Source organism: Trichosurus vulpecula, chromosome 1 (genome assembly GCF_011100635.1).
Source record: "Trichosurus vulpecula isolate mTriVul1 chromosome 1, mTriVul1.pri, whole genome shotgun sequence".
Taxonomy (NCBI): domain Eukaryota; kingdom Metazoa; phylum Chordata; class Mammalia; order Diprotodontia; family Phalangeridae; genus Trichosurus; species Trichosurus vulpecula.
In genome coordinates this window covers 54,063,990-54,086,874 of record NC_050573.1, presented here as the reverse complement: position 1 = coordinate 54,086,874, position 22,885 = coordinate 54,063,990, and the positions used below count along the sequence as shown (strand labels likewise).

The following is a 22,885-nucleotide window of genomic DNA, read 5'->3' as shown; positions in this document are numbered from 1 at the left end:
ACCCCAAAGAAATCTGTACGTCTCAGAAGTATCCTCAAACATTCAAGTTTGTTCCTCTCCTCCTAAACATAGCCTGTTCCCCTTCACACTGGAGAACAAGAATTTACCAAGTCTACCGATGGGGGATGGGGGGGGGGGGGAGAGGGAGGGCTGGAAACCTAGGGAAGGTATTTGCCCAAGGCTCCCATCTAGCACCAGGGACAGGGGAGGCTCTCATTTTCCTCCTTGGTAAAATGAGGGGGTTGGATTGGATGACTTCTAAAGTCCCCTCCAGCTCGGACATTCCTTGCTCTAAAGGTCTCTTTCAACACAGATACTCTTTGATTTCAAGGCCTACTGCTAGGACCGAAGTGTCCCTATCTCCACCACCCATAGAGGCAAATGTGCCCCTGATAACCTCTTGAAGCGTATCACCGGTGCTCAGCTCACAAAATCAGCTTGCTGAAAATCAAAGCCAATCCAGCCTGGGTACATTTAACCCCAAAGCTCCGGCCACATCCACTTTGCTGTCCTCCCCTTAGCCACAGGGGCCAGATTTTTTGGAGGGGTGGGACTCTGCCTTCAAAGATGGAATCTCCCGATTCGGCCCCCGCCCGCCCGGTTGACCCGCCACAAAATACTCTCAGAATTTGGGGAAGGGGTGGGGGGTGCGGGGTGCTGCTTTGCAAATGACCTCCACGCATCTTGGGGGAGGGGGTTAAGTCCTTCAACTGGCCCTTATTTTCACTGACAACAAGTCATGGGCAGGTGGCAAAACCTAGGTACCTGCAACAGGTGTGACAAGGGAGGGGGAGAGCCCCAGGATGACGCGGGGCACGAGAGGGGAGCTCTGGGCCGGGGGGCCCAGGCCGCTCCGGCCCGGGGGCTCCCAGACCGGGGACTCCCACCAGGACCCTCGGGGCGTTCGCGGGACCGACGGAGCTAAGGGACGGGGGCTGGGGGACCTCGGAGCGGCCGGGGCTGGACCGCCAGGGCCAAAACGGAGCCAAGGCCCCGGCCAGGCTTCCTCTCCCAATAGCGGGAGATCGATGGCTGAAGGGGGCGGGCTAAGGCCTTGCCGCTCGGGTGGGGAAACTGAGGCAGGGAGGGGCCGGGTGGGGCTCACCGAGGAGGAGCAGCTTGAGCTCCCGCCGGGCGTCCCGCTTGTCCCGCCGCAGCTGCTTCTCGATCTCGGCGTTGATCCGCTTGGATTCCTTCACCTCGTCGCTGAGGCAACACGCCATCATGGACTCCAGAGTCATCGTCCCGAGGCCCGCGGGGCCGCCCCCGCCGCCGGCGGCGCCCCCCGCCTCACCGAGCCCGGGGCCTGGGCCTGAGCCGGGGCCTGGCCTGGCCGGGCCCCCCCCGCCGCCGCCGCCGCCGCCGCCGCGGCTGCCTCAGCCCGAGCCCGGGAGGAGGGACCCTGCGCCCGCCTCAGCCGGGAACCCCACGGCCTCCGCCGCCGTCGCCTCAGGCCGAGCGCCGCCGCCGCCGCTGCTGCCGCCGCAGCCGCCGCCTCAGGCCAGCCGAGGTCCCCTCCCTCCCCCCCCACCCCGGGCGCCGTTCCCTCACCGGCCACCGTCCTCCTCCCCCCTCCCTCAGGCCAACCGCCGCCGCCGCCGAGACCGAGCGACCAGGGCCGGACAACCTAACCCCGCGGCGCTGAAAACAACCTCGTCGCGAACGGGCAGGCGCTGCGGCCAATGGGAAGCCGGCGGCGCCCCCCCAGCAGCCGGGCGGGGGGCGGGACTTCGGCGGGAGGTGACCAGTGGGGCGGGGCGCCGGCGGCCGCGGTAGCGGCAGCGGCGGCGGCGGCGGCGCGCGGGAGGAGGAGGGAGGGGATCGGCGAGGGGAGGGCAGGAGAGGAGAAGGGAGGGGCCGGCCGCGGAGGGAGGCAGGCGGGTGGGCGCGTTTGGTTGCGCCTCAGCGAGGAGGGGAAGGGGTAGCGCGCAGGCCAGAGCTCCCGGGGCGTGGCCTCTCGGGATTGTGGGAATTTGGAGGACTCTCGAGCAGCCGCCGCGCACGGGGGTGGAGGGGGGGGAGCGGGGAGAGAGGGGGGAACCTGTGGGGAGGGCTTCGGGAAGTGCGTGCCCACCCGAGCCCCGCAAGGATGAACGCACTACGGCGACTTCCGCCCGCTACGCATGAGGAGGGTGGGAGGCGGGGTGAGAGTAGTGGGGCGCCTCCTGGAGCGACCCGCGCTCTCCCCATTTTACAGATGGGGAGACTGAGGTCCGGCCACGAAGGGACTGTAGCGGGCGCGTGCCTGCCCCTGGCTGGCCGTGTGACCTCGGACAAGGCGCGCGGGAGACGTGGGGGAGGGGAGGGTAATCCAATCGGAGGCCCTGGATTTGAGTCCCTGCTGTGACACCTTGGAAAAGTTACTTCCCTTCCCCGGGCCTCTTTTTCTTCGACCTGTATTAGAATATGGGTGTTTTTAATTTTGTCGGGTTTTTAGAAAAATTGATTCGCACACTTGTGCCTCGGTTTCCCCAGTCTGTAAAATGGAAGAATAATACCGGGCAAACGTCCGACAAAGTTACAGTAAACTGGAGTCAGGAAGAGAGTCCTTCGAGTCCACAAACGTGCCTTAGGCCACCGCTCTCTTCTAGGCCCTGGGGGTGCCAAGACAGCCCCCGATCTCTACTGGAGACGCTGATGATGCTTGACTTTTACCTAGTGTTTAAGGAGCCTTGAATCCTTAGGCATTTACTGGCTCTGTGTGACCCTAGGAAAGTCCCTGGAGTTCTCTATCCTCAGGTGAAAAACAGGGGTCATGAGAGTATATACCTCCCAGGGTTGTTGAGATCAGATGAGATGAGAGATAAGGACATAATAGACCTTTGCAAACCTTAAAGCACCATGGATGTCGGGTATTATTAGCTCCTTCACTGGAATGTTAGAGCCCTAAAAACAGAGACTTTCTTTTGTCTTTTTTTCTAAATGCTTATTGAATCTAAAGAGAGAGAAGGGGACCTAGATTATCTCTGGTGGGCTTGTGAACTCAGAGTCCAAGAGGCAAGAGCCTTCCCACCTTTGAATTCAGAGTTCTGATTCTTGACTACTTTTGAAATGCTAATCTCCTAGGAAAGAGGAGAACAGGATACAGGCCCTGCTTTCTTTGCAGAAGTGAGAGACTATGGGTATGCAGCATGAGATGCACTCAGACTCGGCCGATGTGATGATGAGTTTTGCTGAACTGTTTTTCTCTCTCGTCCCTTGTTACAAGGGATGACTGAGGAAGAAACTATCCCCGTGAAGAGCTAAGTAAGCCTCTCAATCCTAGGCTCTAGGACAATATTTCTTTCACTCCAGCCGTTTTCTGCCCACCGTCAGACCTGCACTCTAGGAAAATCATTTTGGCGGATGGATTAAAGTAGGCGGGGAATCGAGGAAGGAAGAAGAAGAAAGTTATTGCAATAGTCCAGGTGAGAGGTGAGGGGTGCCTGAGGTAGCTGTGTCGGTAGTGATTAAAACAAAAGCTTCCGGGGGTGATGCAGCACACCCTCCAGGGCTACTTCCCCACTGCTACTTTCCTTGGCAGACAGGTTCCCTAGGGGGACAGCTGACTACTTCTCCCCTCAGGGTTGTAAAGGTAACCCTGAGGGGCTGAGACTTGTAGGAGATCTCTCCAGCAGACTCCCCACTGATTATAAACCAGACTTAATTAGCTTTCAGAAAGGTTATTTATTCAGCTGTCATGGCAAGGATGGTTGTTACAGAAAGATTCCTCCCACATGGGTCTATAATCCTCCCTTGCACTCCAAGCCTCTGGGGGAAAATGAGCTCAAATTTAGAGTGTGCCTGTAGCCAAAGGGTGATCTCTCAGCCCACGGTTACCAGACATTGTGGGAGTCCTCAGGAAGCTTCCCTTAAATGTAGTTCTCTGCAGAGCTCCAAGGATCACTGTTCTTACAGTCCTGGGGGGGGGGGGGCACCTTTCCTCAGATATCTCTCAGCACCCCCCATGCAGATGCTGTCAACTGCTGCAGTTCTAGGAGCATTGCCTCAGTCTTCAGTGGACCCCGCTACAGAAACCAATGGGGACACCAACTCTTCAGGCCTTCCAAAGTTCACAAGATCAGCTCATCAACAAGCTGCTAGAGGAAGAACAGGCAGAGGAGAGATGGAATGATAAGAAAAATATATTATAATCAGATCAGATAAAGGACTTTTAAGAGTCCTTAAACATGAAGATGGAATACTTAGAAGTAAGATCAAGAGTGGGACAATCCATCCCAGTGTGTAGCAAGAGGTAGGCCTGAGACTTGAGCAGATTGAAGAACTAGGAAGTTACCGTATCTGAAGAGACTTCAAGTATGTTGAAATCGAATAAAAAGGCGGAAGTTGGGGTGGAGAGGCACTGAACTCATCAAGAAAGGAACAAGACAGATCAAAGAAAGGAGGACCCAATTTACAAACATATTCCTTTTGTGGTGGCAAAGAACTGGAAATTGAAGTGATACCCATCAATTGAGGAACAAGTTGTGACATATGAATGTCATGGAACACATGGAACTGTGATATAAAAAATGAAGAGAAAGGTGTCAGAGAAACCTAGGAAGGTTTGTCTTGGAAGGTATGTCTTGATGCAAAGTGAAGTGAGCAGAACCAGGAGAACATTCTACCCAGTAACAGCAATATTGTAAGGATAACCAACTGTGAAAGACTCAGAAACTTTGATCAACACAATGACCAACCAGGTCCCATAATGAAACATTCTGCCTTCCTCCTGAGAGAGGTGATACACTCAGAATGCAGATTAAAGCATATGTAATTTTCTTTAATTCTTTCTTTCTTTAGACATGGCTAGTGCAGGAATTTGTTTTGCATGTTTATACAAAGGAGAAAGAAAGGAGGATATCCTGGGAGTTGGTAGATAATGGCTACTGGAATCTGAATTGAGTAATAAATTTGAATGTCGTCATTGTTCAGATGTGTTCAATTCTAAGTTACACCATGGCCAAAAATTCCATGAAGTTTTTTTGCCAAGGACACTGAAGCAGTTTGCCATTTCCTTCTCCAGTGTGTCCCCATTTTACAGATAAGGGATTAAGGCAAATAGATATTAAGTGACATCCTCAGGATCACACGGCTAGTAAATGTCTGAATGTCATATTTGAACTCGGATCTTCCTGGCTCCAAGTCCAGTGCTTTATCCACCTGTACCACCTAGCTGCCCAAATTTGGATATAGTGAATCTCAAAGAAGAGATAACTCCTCCACTGCCTTCACTTAGTTGGGGGTATGGGAGAAGGTACAGCCAGTAATGGAAGAGCTGGCCAGGTGATGCAGTGTCATAGAACTAAAGAGGAAGAGGTCTAAAATGAAAGGAAATTTGTTATAAAGGCCTGAGTTCAAATTCAACCCCAGACGTGAACTAGCTGTATCACTGTGGGCAAGTCACTTAACCCTGTTTGCCTCAGTTTCCTCATCTGTAAAATAAGTTGAAGAAGGAAATGGAAAATCACTCCAGTATCTTCACCAAGAAAACCCCCAATGGGGTCACAAAGACTCAGGACTGAACTACAACAAGCATTTAATATGTGCATTAACATTCATTCATATTTTAAAATGAAAGTGAAATGAAAACAAAAGATAAAAATACTTTGTTTAAAAAAATTCATGGGGGGGGCGGAGCAAAGATGGTGACTGGAAAGCAGGGACTTGCCTAAAGCTCTCCCACAGGACCCTCCAAACACCTATAAAAAATGGCTCTAAACAAATTCTAGAACTGCAGAACCCACCAAATAGCAGAGGGAAGCAGGGCTCCATCCCAGGACAGACTGGATGGTCGCTGGGTAAGGTCTATCACACTGTGTTGGGAGCAGAGCAGAGCCCAGCACAGGCTGCACTCGGACCAACCAGACCGGGAGCCAGGCGGAACAGGCCGTAGCACCCTGAATCAGTGAGCTGTGGCAGTTACCAGACTTCTCAATCCACAAACACCAAAGACAACAGAGAAAGTTAGTGGGAAAAACTCCAGGGATGGAGTGAAAGGATTTTACAGGAGGCTACCGCCCCGGGGGCAGTGGAGGTTGTACAGCTCCGAGGCTGCTTCCAGAACTACAGCTGCAGTTGCTTCCAGCCCCAGGCCCACCAGGTGGGAGGAATTAAGTGGTGGATCAGAGCAGGAGTGCAGAGCCTGCTTGGATCTGAGTCTCGGTCCAGGTTGGCGGTTCTTGGGGGAGGAAGAGTGCTGGTGAGGCAGAGCTTGCTGTGTAGAAATAGCTCTGAAAACGACAGTGCAGCCCCTCAGGCTTGGGACAAAGTATTCTCTACAAGCAGTCATACCCTGATGAAAAGCTCAAGGGTCGAGTAAGTTGGCTAAGAACATGAACAGACAGTGAAAACGGACTCAGATTTGGACTCAGACTTTGGAATCTTTCTTTGGTGACAAAGAAGACCAAAATATACAGCCAGAAGAAGTCAACAAAGTCAAAGAGCCTACATCAAAAGCCTCCAAGAAAAACATGAACTGGTCTTAGGCCATGGAAGAGCTCAAAAAGGATTTGGAAAAGAAACTTGGAGAAGTAGAGGAAAAATTAGGAAGAGAAATGAGAGAGATGCAGGAAAACCATGAAAAACAAGTCAATGACTTGTTAAAGGAGACCCAAAAAAATGCCAAAGAAAATAACACCTTAAAAAATAGACTCACTCAAATGGCAAAAGAGCTCCAAAAAGCCAATGAGGAGAAGAATACCTTGAAAGGCAGAATTACCCAAATGGAAAAGGAGGTCCAAAAGACCACTGAAGAAAATACTACCTTAAAAATTAGGTTGGAGCAAGTAGAAGCTAGTGACTTCATGAGAAATCAAGGTATTATAAAACAGAACCAAAGGAATGAAAAAATAGAAGACTGTGAAATATTTCATCGGAAAAACCACTGACCTGGAGAATAGATCCAGGAGAGATAATTTAAAAATTATTGGACTACCTGAAAGCCATGATCAAAAAAAGAGCCTAGATATCATCTTTCAAGAAATTATCAAGGAAAACTGCCCTGATATTCTAGAGCCAGAGGGTAAAATAGAAATTGAAAGAATCCACCGATGGCCTCCTGAAAAAAATCTGAAAAAGAAAACTCCTAGGATTATTGTCACCAAATTCCAGAGCTCCCAGATCAAGGAGAAAATACTGCCAGAAGCCAGAAAGAAACAATTTGAGTATTGTGGAAACACAATCAGGATAATACAAGATCTAGCAGCTTCTACATTAAGGGATCAAAGGGCTTGGAATATAATATTCTGGAGGTCAAAGGAGCTAGGATTAAAACCAAGATTAAAACCCAGCAAAACTGAATATAATGCTCCAAGGCAAAATATGGATTTTCAATAAAATAGAGGACTTTCAAGCTTTCTTAGTGAAAAGACCAGAGCTGAATAGAAAATTTGACTTTCAAACACAAGAATCAAGAGAAGCATGAAAAGGTAAACAAGAAAGAGAAATCATAAGGGACTTACTAAAGTTGAACTGTTTTGTTTACAGTCCTGCATGGAAAGATGATGTGTATAATTCATGAGACCTCAGTATTAGGGTAGCTGAAGGGAATATATATCTATATATATATATCTATATCTATATATATATATACATATATATATATATATATATAGACAGAGGGCAAAGGGTGAGTTGAATATGAAGGCATGACAGCTAAAAAAAATCAGATCAAATTAAGGGATGAGAGGAATATATTGAGAGAGGGAGAAAGGGAGAGATAGAATGGGGTAAATTATCTTACATAAAAGTGGCAAGAAAAAGCAGTTCTGTAGGAAGGGAAAAGGGGGCAGGTGAGGGGGAATTAGTGAATCTTGCTCTCATCAGATTTGACCAGAGGAGGGAATAACATACACACTCAGTTGGGTATCTTACCCCACAGGAAAGAAGGAGGAAGGCGATAAAAAGGGGGGATGATAGAAGGGAGGGCAGATAGGGGGAGGAGGTAATCAAAAGCAAACACTTTCAAAAAGGGACAGGGTCAAGGGAGAAAATTGAATAAAGGGGGATAGACTGGGAAGGAACAAAATATAGTTAGTCTTTCACAACATGAGTATTGTAGAAGGGTTTTGCATAATGATGCACATGTGGCCTATGTTGAATTGCTTGCCTTCTTAGGGAGGGTGGGTGGGGAGGGCAGAGGGGAGAGAATTTGGAACTCAAAATTTTAAAAGCAGATATTAAAAATTTTTTACATGCAATTAGGAAATAAGATATACAGGCAATGGGGCATAGAAATTTATCTTGCCCTACAAGAAAGTAAGGGAAAAGAGGATGGGGATCAGTGGGGTGACAGAAGGGAGGGCTGACTGGGGAACAGGGCAATCAGAATATATGCCATCTTGGAGTGGGGGGGGGGTAGAAATGGGGAGAAAATTAGTAATTCAAACTCTTGTGGAAATCAATGCTAAAAACTAAAAATATTAAATAAATAAATTATAATTTAAAAAAAATTCAATGATTCCAAGTTATCGAAGATAGGCTGTCAGATCCCCCGTTTAAAAAAACAAAATACCTCCCCAGATATACTTCTCCCCTCCTATCTTTCCTTACATGTACAACCAGGGCAGACTTAAGATCAATCAATCAACAAGCATTTATTAAACCACTGTTCTCTGCCAGGCATTGTACTAGTCCTTGGGAATACAAAGACAAAAGAAAGGAAGGAAGCCAGCAAGCCAGCCCCTGCCCTCAGGGAGGTAATGTTCTATTGGAGAATATACCCATCTCTAAATTTAAAAACAGGTGTCCCAAAATCCAAGAATGGTTTTTAGCTTTGATTTAACTCGGAACACTGTACAAAATAAATATGAAGTAATTTCAGAGTAGAGCAGCAGCAAATGCAGGTTTTGCTCACTTTGAGCACTTCAAAAATAACTTTCCTGGAGAACCCACACCCTCTGAGCACCAAGGCTCTTTGATGATGGGGGTGGTGACTTCCCTCCCTGTTTACCTGAAAAAAAAATGTAATTATATTTTATTTTTTTCAATCAGCAAAAATCTACCTTCTATACTTTGCAACCCAACCCCAGTCCCCAGTTGAGAACAAAAGAAGAACAAGCCCTGTGTATAACAAACATGTATAGCCCAGCAAAACAAAATTTTCCATTAGCTTTATAAAAATAATTATACATCTCATTCTATACTCTGAGTGCTTCACCTTTCTGTCAGGAAGTGGTGGTATACTTCATAATTAGTCCTCTGGAATCATGGTTGATCATTACACTGATCAGCATCCTAATACTTTCTTTTTCTGTCTTTATCATAATTTTGTCATGTTAATTAACCCTACTTCTAATTCTCCCTTCTTTCCTTATCTTTTTTTTTGAGGGCGGAAGGCAGGGCAATTGGGGTTAAGTGATTTTCCCAAGGCCGCACACAGCTAGTAAGTGTGTTAAGTGACTTGCCCAACGTCACACAGCTAGTAAGTGTGTTAAGTGACTTGCCCAAGGTCACACAGCTAGTAAGTGTGTTAAGTGACTTGCCCAAGGTCACACAGTAAGTGTCAAGTGTCTGAGGTCAGATTTGAACTCAGGTCCTCCTGACTCCAGGGCCGGTGCTCTACTCACCATGCCACCTAACTGCCCCTCTCCCTTCTTTCCTTTACCTCCTATTTCCCTGTTGAATAAAATGTATTTCTGTACCTAACTTTGTGTGTGTATGTGTATTCAGTCCTTGACTAGTTCATTCAGATGAGAGTGAGGTTCAAATGTCACTACTCCCTCCCACCCCCTTCTCCTTGATTGTATAGATGTCTAGTTGTACACCCTCATTATGTGGGATAATTTTCCCTAACCTTCCTTTCTCTTCCCCCATAATGTAATCCTCTTTTCCTCTCTTTCCATTCTTCCCTCAAGATCTTCAAGAACAACTCTCAGGCCTTGTCTAAGCAGACTCCATATATGAACTTGGATGATAGGGATCAGAGGGCATACATGTATCATCTCCCCTTAGAATGTAAACAGTTTATCTTTATTTGGTCCTTTATCATTGTTTATTCATGTTTCCTTTCTTTATGTTTCTCTTGACTCCTGTGTTTGAACTTCAGATTTTCTTTATAGCTCTGGTCTTCTTATCAGGAATGCTTGGAGGTCCTCTGTTTCATTAAAGATCCATTTTGGGGGCAGCTAGGTGGTGCAGTGAGTAGAGCACCAGCCCTGGAGTCAGGAGGACCTGAGTTCAAATGCAGCCTCAAACACTTGATATACTTATTAGCTGTGTGACCTTGGGCAAGTCACTTAACCCTGGTTGCCCCTGTAGCATTGTATTTGGCTTAGCTGCTTAAATTATTCTCTCATATAAGCCAGTGTCCTTTGCTTTCTGGGATATTATCTTCTAAGCTCTCCACCCCTTTATAATACTGGCTGCTGAAACATGTGTGATCATGACACATGATTAGTAGCTCCTTAGAGCTTGACTCTGCTTTCTGGTTGCTTGCAGTATTTCTTCTTTGACCTAGAAAATCTGATTTTTGTCTATCATGTTCCTAGGAGTTTTCATTTTGGGGTTTCTTTGAGGAGGTGCCTGGTGGATTCTTTCTGTTTCTATTTTGCCCTCTGGTTTCTTAAGAGATCAAGGCAGCTTTCTTTTAAGATTTTTGAAATATGAGGTTAAGGCTTTTTTTTAGTCATGGCATTCAGGTAGTCCATTGATTCTTAAATTCTTGCTCCTAAATCTATTTCCCACATGAGTCATTTTTTGCTATAAGATTTCCTCTACTTTTTCATTCTCTTCACTTTGTTTTAATATTTCTTGTTGTCTCAGAATCATTAACTTCTATTCGGTCCATTCTTATTTTCAGGTAGTTTGTTGCTTGGCCAAGGGTTTGTATCTCTTGTGCCAACCTGTTAATTCACTTTCCAGTTCTTTCTTCTGTAGCTCTTATTTCTTTTCTAATTTTTCCTCAAGCATGTCCAATATTTTCTCATCACATTTATAAAAACATTTTTTAATTCTTGGTTGATCTCTTCTAGAAATTCTGTTTGAATTTGTGCTTAAGCTTGTTTTTCTTTGAGGTTTTGTTTGTAAATATTTTGAAGTCATTCTCTTATTCTGGGTATGTGTCTTGAGCATCCCTGTCACCCTAATAGTTCTTTATGGTGAGATTCCTTTTGTTTGTTTGTTTGCTCATTCTTTCAGCCCACTTCTTGACTTTGGACTTGATATTAGGGCTGGGCTCTGTGCACTTCTGGAAGGAAGGTATGGGCTGGTTCTGTTGCTGCTTTCTTGGGATATTGAGTGTTGGGTTATTCTAGGATTCTCGAGTTATTCTGAGCAACACCTTTGTCGGGGGACCTTAAAGGTTTATTGCTTTCAAAGTGGTCTGATTCAGGGAAAAGTCTAACTGCTGTTCCCCCTGATCTGAGCTCTGCATGTTCCTGACTTTTGTTTGGGTCTGAGTTCAACCTGTATCAGCTAACTGGGAAGTTCTGCTGGTTCACAGTGACAGAACTGCAGGTTCTCTTTTGGTCTAGGATTTCTGCCCTGGTTATTATTCTGCAGGCTTCAGATTGGATTACAAACTAGAACCGAGACCCTGCTCAGGTTCTGAATTGACTTCTGGTTTGAAAAACAGCCCAGAACCCAAGGATACTCCCTATCCCCGAATTCTACCCCCAGGCACAAGTGGGTCATAAGTCCCCTGCTCAGTCTGGCCTGGATTTGTGAGCCTGAACTGGGTAGTAGGAGGCAAAGCCTCCAGTTGGCACCTGTTCTGCACCCTGCATGAAATGCCCCGGTACAGTTCTGGACCTCCTCTTGCTCTGGTTCACAGCTCCCCAGACACTGGAGTGCTATTCCCAGCCCTGGGCTCCTGGCCTGACCCCATCTCCAGGATCCACAGACCTCTCACACTCCCTATGCTGAGCTGGGTGGGAAAAGGACTCCCTGGGACTTTTTCTTGGATTTCGCCATCAGGGTTCAATCTGGTGTGTTTTCTAGACCTGTTTGGAAGAACTTCAGGCAAGAGTTGGCTCTACCTCCCCCTGCTACTCAGCCATCTTGACTCCACCTCCTTCTGCCTGGAATCAGTTTAGATGTTGTGGTCCAATCTTTGTCTGAAGACCTCAAGCGAGGGGACACCCGGCACCTCCCGAGGCAGCCCATTCCACACCCAGACAGCTGTTGAAAAAGCGTTTCCTGCCAAACACCTCCATCTGCCTTTCTGAAATCCTTGCCCCTGCAGCATGTCTGCCCTTGCAGGCCAAGCAAAACAAGTCACATTCTTCTTCGGCTTTGCCCTTCCAATAAGTGAATGCAGTGATTACATCTCTCCTAAATCTTGTCTCCAGGCTCAACAGCTTCAGTTCTTGTAACCAGCCTTCATAAAGCAGAGTTGGAACTGGCCTTTGAGAAAATCTAATCCAGAGATTCCTAACCCTGGGCTCTGGGAACTTTAAAGAAATAATTGGATAACTATACTTCAATACAATTGGTTTCCTTTGTAATCCTATGTATTTTGTTTTGTGCATTTAAAACCTTATTCTGGGAAGGGGTCCCTACTCTTCACCATACTGCCAAGGGGATACAGCACACACACAAAAAAAATGTTAAAAACCTCTGGCCTAATCCAATCCCCTCCCTCACTTTATTTTATTTTCCCTTCATTTTACTGATGAGGAAACTGGGTTTTAGAATAAAAAGACCCCAGCTCAAAATCTGGTTACAAAGTCATGGCAGAACTAGCTGCTCTCATGATGCTAGGGGAGGACTCTTTCCTCTGCTTGCACCGATGTGTTCCCCACACCCTGTCCCCTCCCATCCCACAGTGCTCAATCTTGTCCTCCAGTGTTGGGGCACCTGCCTCTCCCTGCTGAGGTTCCACTTTCCCTGAGTAGTCAAGTCACCTTTGGACTAGGCCATATGCAGCCCGCCCTGCTATCTTTAGGTAAAGTGGGGGTTATGGAAGAGCAAAGTCTAGGTTTATTAGTGAGGGGGAGGGAGAGAGAGAAGATGAGCAACTTGAGGATTTCTGCAACAGCTGATAGCCTCAGTCAGTCCCAAGGAAGGGCAAAGAACCCTGACATCTGGCTTTCATGCCCATGAGCACTGGCTCTAGAAATGTGACTTGGGTGTGTTCACAAGGGGCAAACAGAGAATGAATGAGACAGCTGTGCCAGTCCTGCCGCTGACACACATTGCCTGCGTGACTGGGAGACTCACCCCCCAAGGGCTAACTGGGAGTACCTCCCAAAGGGGGTGCTATGTGTAAAATAAGGAAATAGCCTTTTATAGAGCTTCCTGTGCCAGTGAGGAGTTTAAGTGACAAGATCGGGTATTATTAACCTGGGATTGATCCATGGACCCCTTGGAGGTCCATGGATAGATTTTAAGGAACCTGTGATATTGAATGGGGGAAAAAATGACACTTTTACTTCAATAGAATGAGTTTCTTTTATAGTTCTATGTATTTTATTTTGTGGATTTAACAATATTCTGAGAAGACGTCTGTAGGCTTTTACCAGCCTGACAAAGGGGACCATAGGCTTACCTAGACTGCCTGCCAGAGGAGTCCAAAGGCTCCCCCAGACTGATCACCGGAGAGATCCAGAAGCTCCCTCAGACTGACTGCTCATGGGAGGCTAGAGGCCACCCAGACTGCCCACCCAAGGGGTCCAGAGGTCCCCTCGGACTGCCTACCTGAGGGGTCCAGAAGCTCCCCAAGACTGACTACCAGAGGGGTCCAGAAGATCTCCCAGACTGACCACCAGAGGGGGCCAAAGGCTCCCCCAGACCAACCACTGAAGGGGTCCAGAGGCTCCCTCAGACTGACTACTCATGAGGCCCTAGAGGCTCCCCAAGACTGCCTACCTGAGGGGTCCAGAAGCTCCCCCAGACTGACCACCAGAGGAGTCCAAAGGCTCCCCCAGATTGACTACTCATGAGGGGCTAGAGGCTCCCCCAGACTGCCTGCCTGAGGAGTCCAGAGGTTCCCTCAGACTGCCAAAAGGGTTCATGACACAAGAAAGGTTAAGAAACCCTGAGCTAGATGATCTTATGTGCTCCTGGCTCTGGCTTTCCACGATCCATTGAAGTGCCAAGTGTCAATCTCTACCGTCATCCCTAGCATTTCTCTCCAAACTCTCCCAGCTGGGCTTCCTCGGCCAGAAACAAAATGTGGCTAATTAGCCACCCCTCAGACCCCTTTGCCAAAAGCAGAGTATTGGGCAAGCCCCGATTCCTGCCCCCTCTGGAATGAACTCAAGCCCCCTGCCTGGCACTCTTTAGGTGTTGGCCTGTTAGCTCTTCCCATGCCCCAGGGCCTGTGCATCCCCCTGCTCCTCCAAATCCCCTTACTCAACCACGTAGCCAGCCTCAGCTCAGATTGTGCCCCCTACCCCAGAGCTGGCCTGGCACAGCTCCTGGGCAGCAGAGTAGATTTTGGAATAGAAATTGCCAGGCTTCCCCAAGGCTCCCCAAATCAGGCCAGTGGCCCTCAGGCCAAATAGAGGACTGAAGAAAAGGGCTTAAGAAAGGAGTGGGGGTCAGGGAGCCAGGGTAGAGCACTCAGATGTGTCATCCCTTATGGGCCTTCTTTCACCAACACTCCTACCTTCCCATCCCTCCCTCCCCTGAAGCAGAGACTTCATGCCTGAGCCCCTGTGAAGACAACAGACAGGAAGCGACTTTGGGGAACCAGCCACCAATTCCTAGCTGTGAGAGCTCCTGGAACATCTCTCTCTTCTCTGAGGCTTATTTTCTTCCTTTGAAAAAGGCAGTTGGATGACTAATGTGGAAATACGTTTAATATACATGTGTACATGTATAACCTATATCAGATTGCATGCCATCTTGGGAAGGAGGGAGTGGGGGGGTGGGAATTTAGAACTCAAAATCTTACAAAAGCAAATGTTGAAAACTAAAAATTAATTAATTGAATTTTTTTTAAAGGCAGTTAGTAACACTCATACTAGTGACCTCCTCAAGCAGCTGTCAGGATCATAAGAGATCACATTGTGATCACAAGTGTGGTAGACCTGGAAATGACTTTAGGACAGATCTCTTCTTGAGAGAAAGGAGGAAGGAGAGGAAAGAGGCTTGGGAACCCTGTTCTAAGTTTCTTAATGCTTCCCACTAATTACCTGCCCCCAAACCACCAACATACCACACATACATACACACTTTACAGGAGCCTGTACCTTATTTGGTTTCTTGTCTGAACAACTCTATCCCAACAGGACCTAGTTACTCAGGAGGAAGTACTAGAGCCCAGAGACCTAGGCTTAGTCCCAGTGATGGTCCCTTCTTAGAGGGGAAAAACATCCCATGTCCCAAATGTCCTAAGCTATTGCCAACTACTTCACTCTGGTGTCAGGAAGGCAGTGGGCTTAGGGAGGACCCCAAGAGCCCTGGCATTGAAAGGGCCATCAGAACACAGAAAATTAGAACTGGTGGAGAGCTTAGAACACAGAACGCCAGAGCTAGGAGGGTCCCTAGAACATGGGATGTGAAAACTGGGAGGGCCCTTAGAACACCAAATGTCAGAGGTGGGAGGGCCCTTAGAACATAGAATGTCAGAGCTGGGAGGGCCCTTAGAACATGGAATATCAGGGCTAGGAAAGACCTCAGAGCAGAGAACTTTACATGTTGGAGCTGGGAGAGACCTGAGAACATAAAACGTAGAATGCTTAAGGTCTCAAAGGCGGTTTAGAGCCTAGAATATTCTTTATTTGGACATCCAGTGCCATGAAACTCATTAGCATGCCTATTTCTCCAGACAATCCAAGTTTCAATGAAACCCGGTTTCATTAATGAACACCTTTGATTTGTCAAGTATTGGACTAGATGGGCTTCTAAGGTTTCTTCCAGCTCCAGATCTATTATGCAATGTATGATTGTTAGTAAGCTCTTTTTCAGGCCACTAGGTGGTGCATTGGATAGAGCATTGGGCCTGGAGTCAGGATGACCTGAGTTCAAATCCAACCTCAGACACTTACTAGCTGTGTGACCCTGGGCAAGTCACTTAACCCTGTTTGCCTCAGTTTCCTCATCTGTAAAATGAACTGGAGAAGTAAATATCAAACCACTCCAGTCTCTTTACCCAGAAAACGCCAGATGGGGTCACAAAGTCAGAAACAACTGCTCTTTCTTATATTAAGCAGAAATCTGCCTTCCTGTGAGGGGAAGTGAACACTAAAAGGTGTGTTTCGGGTGGAGAGAGGGTTAGGATAAAGGCAGGGACTACTAGAATTTAGTGTTTGGGTATGATAGGCAGTTAGTAGGGAGGGGGTGCCTCCCCATCCTTTCTGGTCAATCCATGAAGTCTTCCAAGAGAAGGCAGGATTGCCAGCTATATCTGAACAGTGAAAAAGAAAAAGGTGGGATGGAGGTCCAAAACTTTGAGAGTGCAATTGGCCCAGTCCCCAGCCCTAAAGAGGCTGGACTTCTGTTGTTAATCCCATCCCCATTTGGGCCTTGGAGAGAGAACATGGAGGGGAGGAGTGAGAGGCATCTGTCCAGAATGGAAAGAAGGGAAGGAAGAAAGGAAGGAAGGAAGGAAGGAAGGAAGGAAGGAAGGAAGGAAGGAAGGAAGGAAGGAAGGAAGGAAGGAAGGAAGGAAGGAAAGAAGGAAGGAAGGAGGGAGGGAGGGGTGGAGGGAGGGAGGAAGGAAGGAAGGAGGACTTGGAGACTCCAGCCCTGGCTGCTTGTTCTTGGGAAGACTCTGCCTCCCAGTGGACACACTCTATACCACTGCCTCTGGATACAAGTCCCTGTCCCAGAACTGGGGGTCCTGGAAACCCTTTGGTTGTTGGGATAGGAGGTTGGATTTTTGTGCAGAACAGAGGAGCGTGTGTGTATGTGTTTGTTCACATGTGGGAGGGTATATAGGCATGTTTTTGTTTGTGTGTTGTGCCTGCTTACATGTAGTTATATGGTCATGCACATGACTATCTGTCCATATGTGTTTCTGGGTACATATATGTCTGCATTTGTTTGTTGTGTCTACACACGTATGTCTGCATGTAAACTTGTATCTGAGCATTATGCAAACATTCAAGTCCATCAGTCCATATGTTGTGTTTGTATGGTCACGACAGGTGTACTTCAAGTATATTCCTGTTCATCTTTATCCCTGTATGTAAGAAAGCACCACCTAAAGTAGGGACTGAGCAATGGTGATAAGCAGGTCCCTTTATTATTAAAACTGGACAGAGGCTTATAGCAAACCATAGCATAAAGAGATCTCAGAACACAGAAAAAGCAGTCGGAGCAGGAAGATGCCTTCAAAATAATGACAAAGCACATGGCGCTTTAAGGTTTGCAAAGTACTTTATATACCTGATTGTACAGTAGCCTCACCATGACTCTGTGAAACAGTTGGGTCTTGTTATTTATTCCCATTTTACAGATGAGGCTGAAGATCCCCTTATGCTAGGAGACCTCAGCATATGTATTGATGTTCCCTTAAACAATATACACAGCTCCTATGACCTACTTTTTCTTCTTCACCTCAGTTACACACAGGGATGGTCATACCCTTGACACTGTCACCCATAAGTATTCCACTTGTAAAACCAAGAACCCTGAAATTCTTTTATCTAATTGTAGCTTCTCTACCCTTTCTGAGGCTACTTCTTCAACTCACAATAATACTAGCAGGCTGAGTCCCCAAAGGGCAGCTATACTCAGAGTCCTAGGGTTTTTCTAATATTGTTGCTTACGAGCCCCCATTGGTATGATTCCCATTGATTATCAGCCAGATTGTATTAGCTTTTAGAAAGGGTACTTGTTTAACACGGAGAGTTATTACAGAAACAAAAATAGGGGCACATTCTCTCCTTGAATGTACAGGATCCCTGGGGAGAGTGAGCTCAAACTTAAAATACAAAAGAATGGCATTTTTGTAGGAAATTTTAGAAAATCTCCGTAGCAAAGGAGTAACTCATAGCCTGGAAATCCTTTTCTCCCTTTGTGGAGTCCTAATAAAGTTTCCCTTAGGTATATATCTCTGCTAGGCTCCAAGGGTGGGTGCTCTTGTAGAGTCCCAAAACCGTCTTTCCTAATTCTAGTTTTCTAGCAGGTCTCTCAATGCCCCACACAGATGTCAACCAGCACTTGCCGCTCTGAAAATGTTGCTATTGATGCCAATGGGACCTCTGGGTCTTTCGACCTTTCTAAATTTTTAAGATCAGTTCTATCTCTGGTACTATATTGCCTTTTCTCAGATCTTCTGTTGCTTTCAGCATGCCTCTCTTTGTTCCCAGCTAAATTCCTTGTCTCCTACTAGTTTCAACTCTCTGGGAACATGGTTAGTAGGGAGGAAGGAAAAGAGGAAGAGAGCCACTCTCTCCTGCTTTTCAAGAGTGATTCCCTCTCAGGGCCTGGCATCCTCAGCTCTCAAATGGGAGGCCTGTGCCTGTTGACTGACTTGACTCCAAACATGTTTGCTGTTTTTTATATATAGTCCAAGATTCAAGACTTGATCCTCTCAACCAGTCACAGGACACCTCCCTTGTGTTGTCATTTGCCCTTCATCCAATGACCCAAAAGGCCTTTGGTCCTTCCAGTTGATTAACTGGTCATTCATACCTAATTTACACCTTTGACTGATTTATTCAAGGGAAATGTCCAGACCTTCTGTGATCTGCATTAATTGAGATGGGGTTAGAAGTGCCATCCTTACAGGATCATAACCTCCTATCTTTATATCTTTCCCTTTGTTTTACTCCCAAAATTATTCTTACCTCATATGCCCTTTTGATGAAGCACCTCTACCAGCAAAACATTCTGGAGCATGAACCTTCAATATTTGGATATTTACTTATTTAAATACCATGTGGATGAACAACTATATAATTGTGTGCCTTATGAAACTTACACTAAAAAAAAGCATTTAAAAAGATAGGGATCATGATACAATTATATAGGGGGTTTCAAAAACTCCTAGGGTAGTTTTAAGCTTTAATAACTTGAGAAATATAAATGCTACACTTATAAAAATACCATTTGAAAGGTTAATTATTATAATTTTTAAAATATTGGTGTTTCTTATTAAGATTCAACATAACCACTGTCTTGTGCTCCAGTCGATTTCGAATTTTGTAAAGACTTTCATCATCTATTTCTCAGTGACCAAAAGCATTCCATTTGTAATCTTAGCATTAGCATTATCCAAAGAATGAGGTTTGGTACATACATGACAAATTTGATGTGACCCCACAAGAAAAAAATCTAATGGTGACAGATCAGGTGACCAAGGTGGCCAAGCAAGAGGACCTCCTCTACTGATCCATGGTCCAAGAAGGCGTCATCCAGAAACTGTCTCACATGCAATACATATTTGCTGGGTGCTCCATCTTGTTAAAATTAAAAAATAAAAATGTATTATTCAAAGTCCACAAAACTAAATAAATAAAAAAGAAATGTAAATAGTTAAACTCTCAAATTATGTTTTTTATAAATTTGTAACATTTATACTTCTCAAGTTATTAAAGCTTAAGACTGAACTAAGATTTTGGGGACACCCTGTTTTTGATCCTAGAGTGAATAGGGAGCCATTGTATTTACTGAGTAGGAGAGTGATGTGGTCAGATCCATGCTGAAGAAAAAATCACTTTGGCCTCTGAATAGAGGGTGGATTAGAAAGAGGAAAGACTTGAGGCAGGGAGACTAAATCATTAAGTGGCTATTGGAATAGTCCAGGTAGGTTTGCCATCCCTGGTCCAGAGTCTAAGTAAGATGGGCCTGACCTAGGGCAGTGGATGTACAGGTAGACAGAAGGGGATGGGATGTGGGAGATTTGGAGGTAGAATCAACAATATTTGGTGACTAATGTGGGTATGGGGTGAGAGAGAGTGAGGAGGGAAAGGTGACCCTGGGGTCATGAAAACCGAGGTGAGTAGAAGCACGGTGTTGCCCCTGACCATAACAGGGAAGTTTGAAGGTGGGCAGGGAGAAGATCGTTTAACAATATCTGTGACCCATCCTGTGTGAACATTCTGTCCCACCCAAATTTAAAGGGGGGTGGGGGTGGGCAGAGGTAGGGCCATTTTTCACTAGTCACTGCCCTCAAGCACAGAGCCAACTTCTAAGGGTCTCTTGTCCCAGCCACAAAGTGATCTGGGGTCAAGGGTTGCAAGAAGAATGTTCCTAATGGCACCATCCCGGCTACTGCTTTGGGTAGTAGCTAGCTTTTAGGTTATAACTGCCCTAAGGGGCCAACCCCCAACTCAGAAGTAGAGGGGTTAGACTGATGGGGGTGGGAGAGGGAGATGGGTGTGATTGTGATGGAAGCTGGCCCCTCAATCCTATGACTTGTCTTCCTGCCCTACCAAATTGGTTGATCACACGTCTTGCTTTCAGATCACACTACCACTCTATCCCACTCCCGAACTCCCAACCTTTTCTCCTTAAATATCCTATGTCACCCCCTCTTACTGTCTTCCCAGCTCAAGGCCCTTGCCTTCTACTTTACTTGTAATAGGGTATAGCTGGCTTTTGACTAATTGATTTCTTTACTGTACCCCTGATCCCCAGTTAAAAAAAAAAAGGCAAAAACCAGAAAGTGAAGGACAGATGGAAGAGATAATTAGGTACTAATAGATTAAGGAAGTCAAATTAGCAAGTATTTATTAAGCATCTGTTCTGTGCCAGGCACTGCACTAAGCACTAGGGTTACAAAGGCAAAAAAAAATTCCCTGCCCTCAAGGAGCTAACAGTCGAATAGCATCTTGTGTCTCCTTGTTGTCATTGTTCAGTCATTTTAGTCGCGTCTGACTTTTCCTGACCTCATGTGGGGTTTTCATGGCAAAGGTACTAGAGTGGTTCACCATTTCCTTCTCCAGTGGATCCATTTTGTCAGGCAATCCAAGGTTAAAGACTTGCCCAGGGTCACACAGTTAAGAAGTGTCTGAGGGTGAATTTGAACTCAGGTCTTCCTGACTTCCTGTGTTCCCTTGGAAGAGTGAAAATGTTTCTCTGATTGAATTGAAAAGAAAGATTGGAATTGACTGGTTGAAAGTTATCCAAAGCCCCAGAGGTCTTCAAATGGTTAAGTCGGTAGCCACCTCCTAACAGAGACTTGATGGATTCAGGGTTCAAATTGAGACATCTACTTTCGGGCATGGCCAGTATGGGAATTTATTTAGTTTTTCTATGCATGTTTGTTATAAGGGTCTTGTTTTTTCCTTTCATTTCCAACAGAGATCTGGAAAATCATTTTTGTTCATTAAAAAAATTAATTTACACTTTTAAAAATTAGGCAAACATAGGTACAGAATACTGCATACAATGCGTGATTATATTGTTGGTAAGGTTTGTTTAATTATATTTCCTTTTATAAAAGGGTAGGTCCAACTGGAGAGGGCAATATATCTGAAAATGTCTTCACTGTGAAAAATGCTGTAATAAAACCCCCAAAAGGGCAATAAACAATAAAACTTGTTTAAAATGTAAAAAATAAGGAAATAATAAAAAGATAAAGAAAGAAATACATGAATGTAGGAGGGAGGGAATGAATGAATGTAAGAGGGAAGGAAGGAATGTATTTATGAGGGAATGCATGCATGCATGCATGAGGGGATGAATATAAGCCTGCCATCAGGTTGTTTCAGTTCCAGAGTCAGAGAGTCCCAACTCAGAGCAGCTCTCTGCCTCTAGCAGAGGGCAGCAGCTGGGGAGGAGGGGGTTTCCCTCTCCTCTCGCCCAAGTTGGAGAGTTAGCTCAGGAGAGTTCCAGGCACAGCTGAGGAGCATCCAGCAGGGAGTAAAGACGAACTCCCCAGTCAGACGGGGATGCGGAGAGGCAGGCAGTCAGTCGATCAAGGAAGGAAGCTGATTACACGAGTGTGAAGTGTGACCCCTGACACCAGAGAAGACAGCAGACCGTGGACTGGAGGGAAAATAACTCCTAGAAGATGAGAGCTGACGTTTGAGGATGTGCAGACCCAGTAACCCCAGATGAGCAACCTGCCCAGCAGAGATGCCGGCCCAGAGGGAAGTATCCTGAGGTCTCCACAGGGAGGAAAGGACAGTGGGGCCCAGCAATGCCAGAGGGCTGAGATGACTTAGCTAAATATATCTCCCATATGTGTCACTCCTCCTGTACCCATTCTTCCCGTCAAATTTATTTATTTGGGAGGCAATCAGGGATAAGTGACCTGCCCAGGGTCACATAGCTAGTGTCTGAGCACACATTTGAACTCAGATCCTCCAGGGCTGGTGCCCTGAAGGCCTTGGTAGGTGCCCTTCCTACCAGTTTTAATGACTAGAATGAACTCATCTTCCCCAACCCCAATTCATCCTTCTTCCAACGTCCTCATCTTGTCAAGGACACCACCGTCACCCAAATGAGCAACCTCGGTGTCATTCTCCAAGTCTCCTTCAGCTCTTCCCTCTGATTGGCTCCTCCCAGAAGCTCCATTCCTACCAACTCTTCATTTCTCATCGGGCTGCACTACATGCCCTTGAATTGGCCATCCCTCATTTTTTCAGATTTCTTTTATGTGCTGTCTTCCTCATTAGAATGTAAGGTTCTTGAGGGCAGGGAGTGACTGCCCATGTTTTTGGCCATATTTGTATTTCCAGCACTGAGCAAAATGCCTGGCATAGTCAGCACTTAACAATTGCTTATTGATGGACTGATCCCCTTATGGGAATCCATGGTCAAATCTCGTTGTTCCTGCCTCAGTGACACCTCTCCAGCGCTTCCCCTTCTCTCCACCCTAATTCAGAACCACCTCTTGGCTGGATTGTTGCAAATGGTCCTCCCACTTCTGGTCTCTCCCCTCTCCCATCCACCGTCCTTTGGCAAGTCTGACCATTAGACTATGAGCTCCTTGAAAGCAGGGACTGTCTCTTGCTTTTCTTCGGAACCCTACCCCTTATCAGCGCCCCGAACACAGTAATGAATCAATTGATATCCATCGGTAGACATTTATTAAGTATCTACTATGTGCCAGGCACTGTGC

General features: G+C 46.3%; 1 protein-coding gene across 1 annotated transcript in view; it reads right to left on the bottom strand.

Annotated features, from left to right (window-relative positions):
- Positions 1-1,344, bottom strand: part of GNA11 (G protein subunit alpha 11) — a 71,928-nt gene extending 70,584 nt beyond the window's left edge. The window contains exon 1 of the mRNA XM_036757758.1: positions 1,106-1,344. Within this exon, the coding sequence (XP_036613653.1) occupies positions 1,106-1,241 (136 nt within the window). The 5' untranslated portion in view covers positions 1,242-1,344. The remainder of the gene's footprint in view (positions 1-1,105) is intronic.
- Between the last annotated feature and the right edge of the window lie 21,541 nt (positions 1,345-22,885).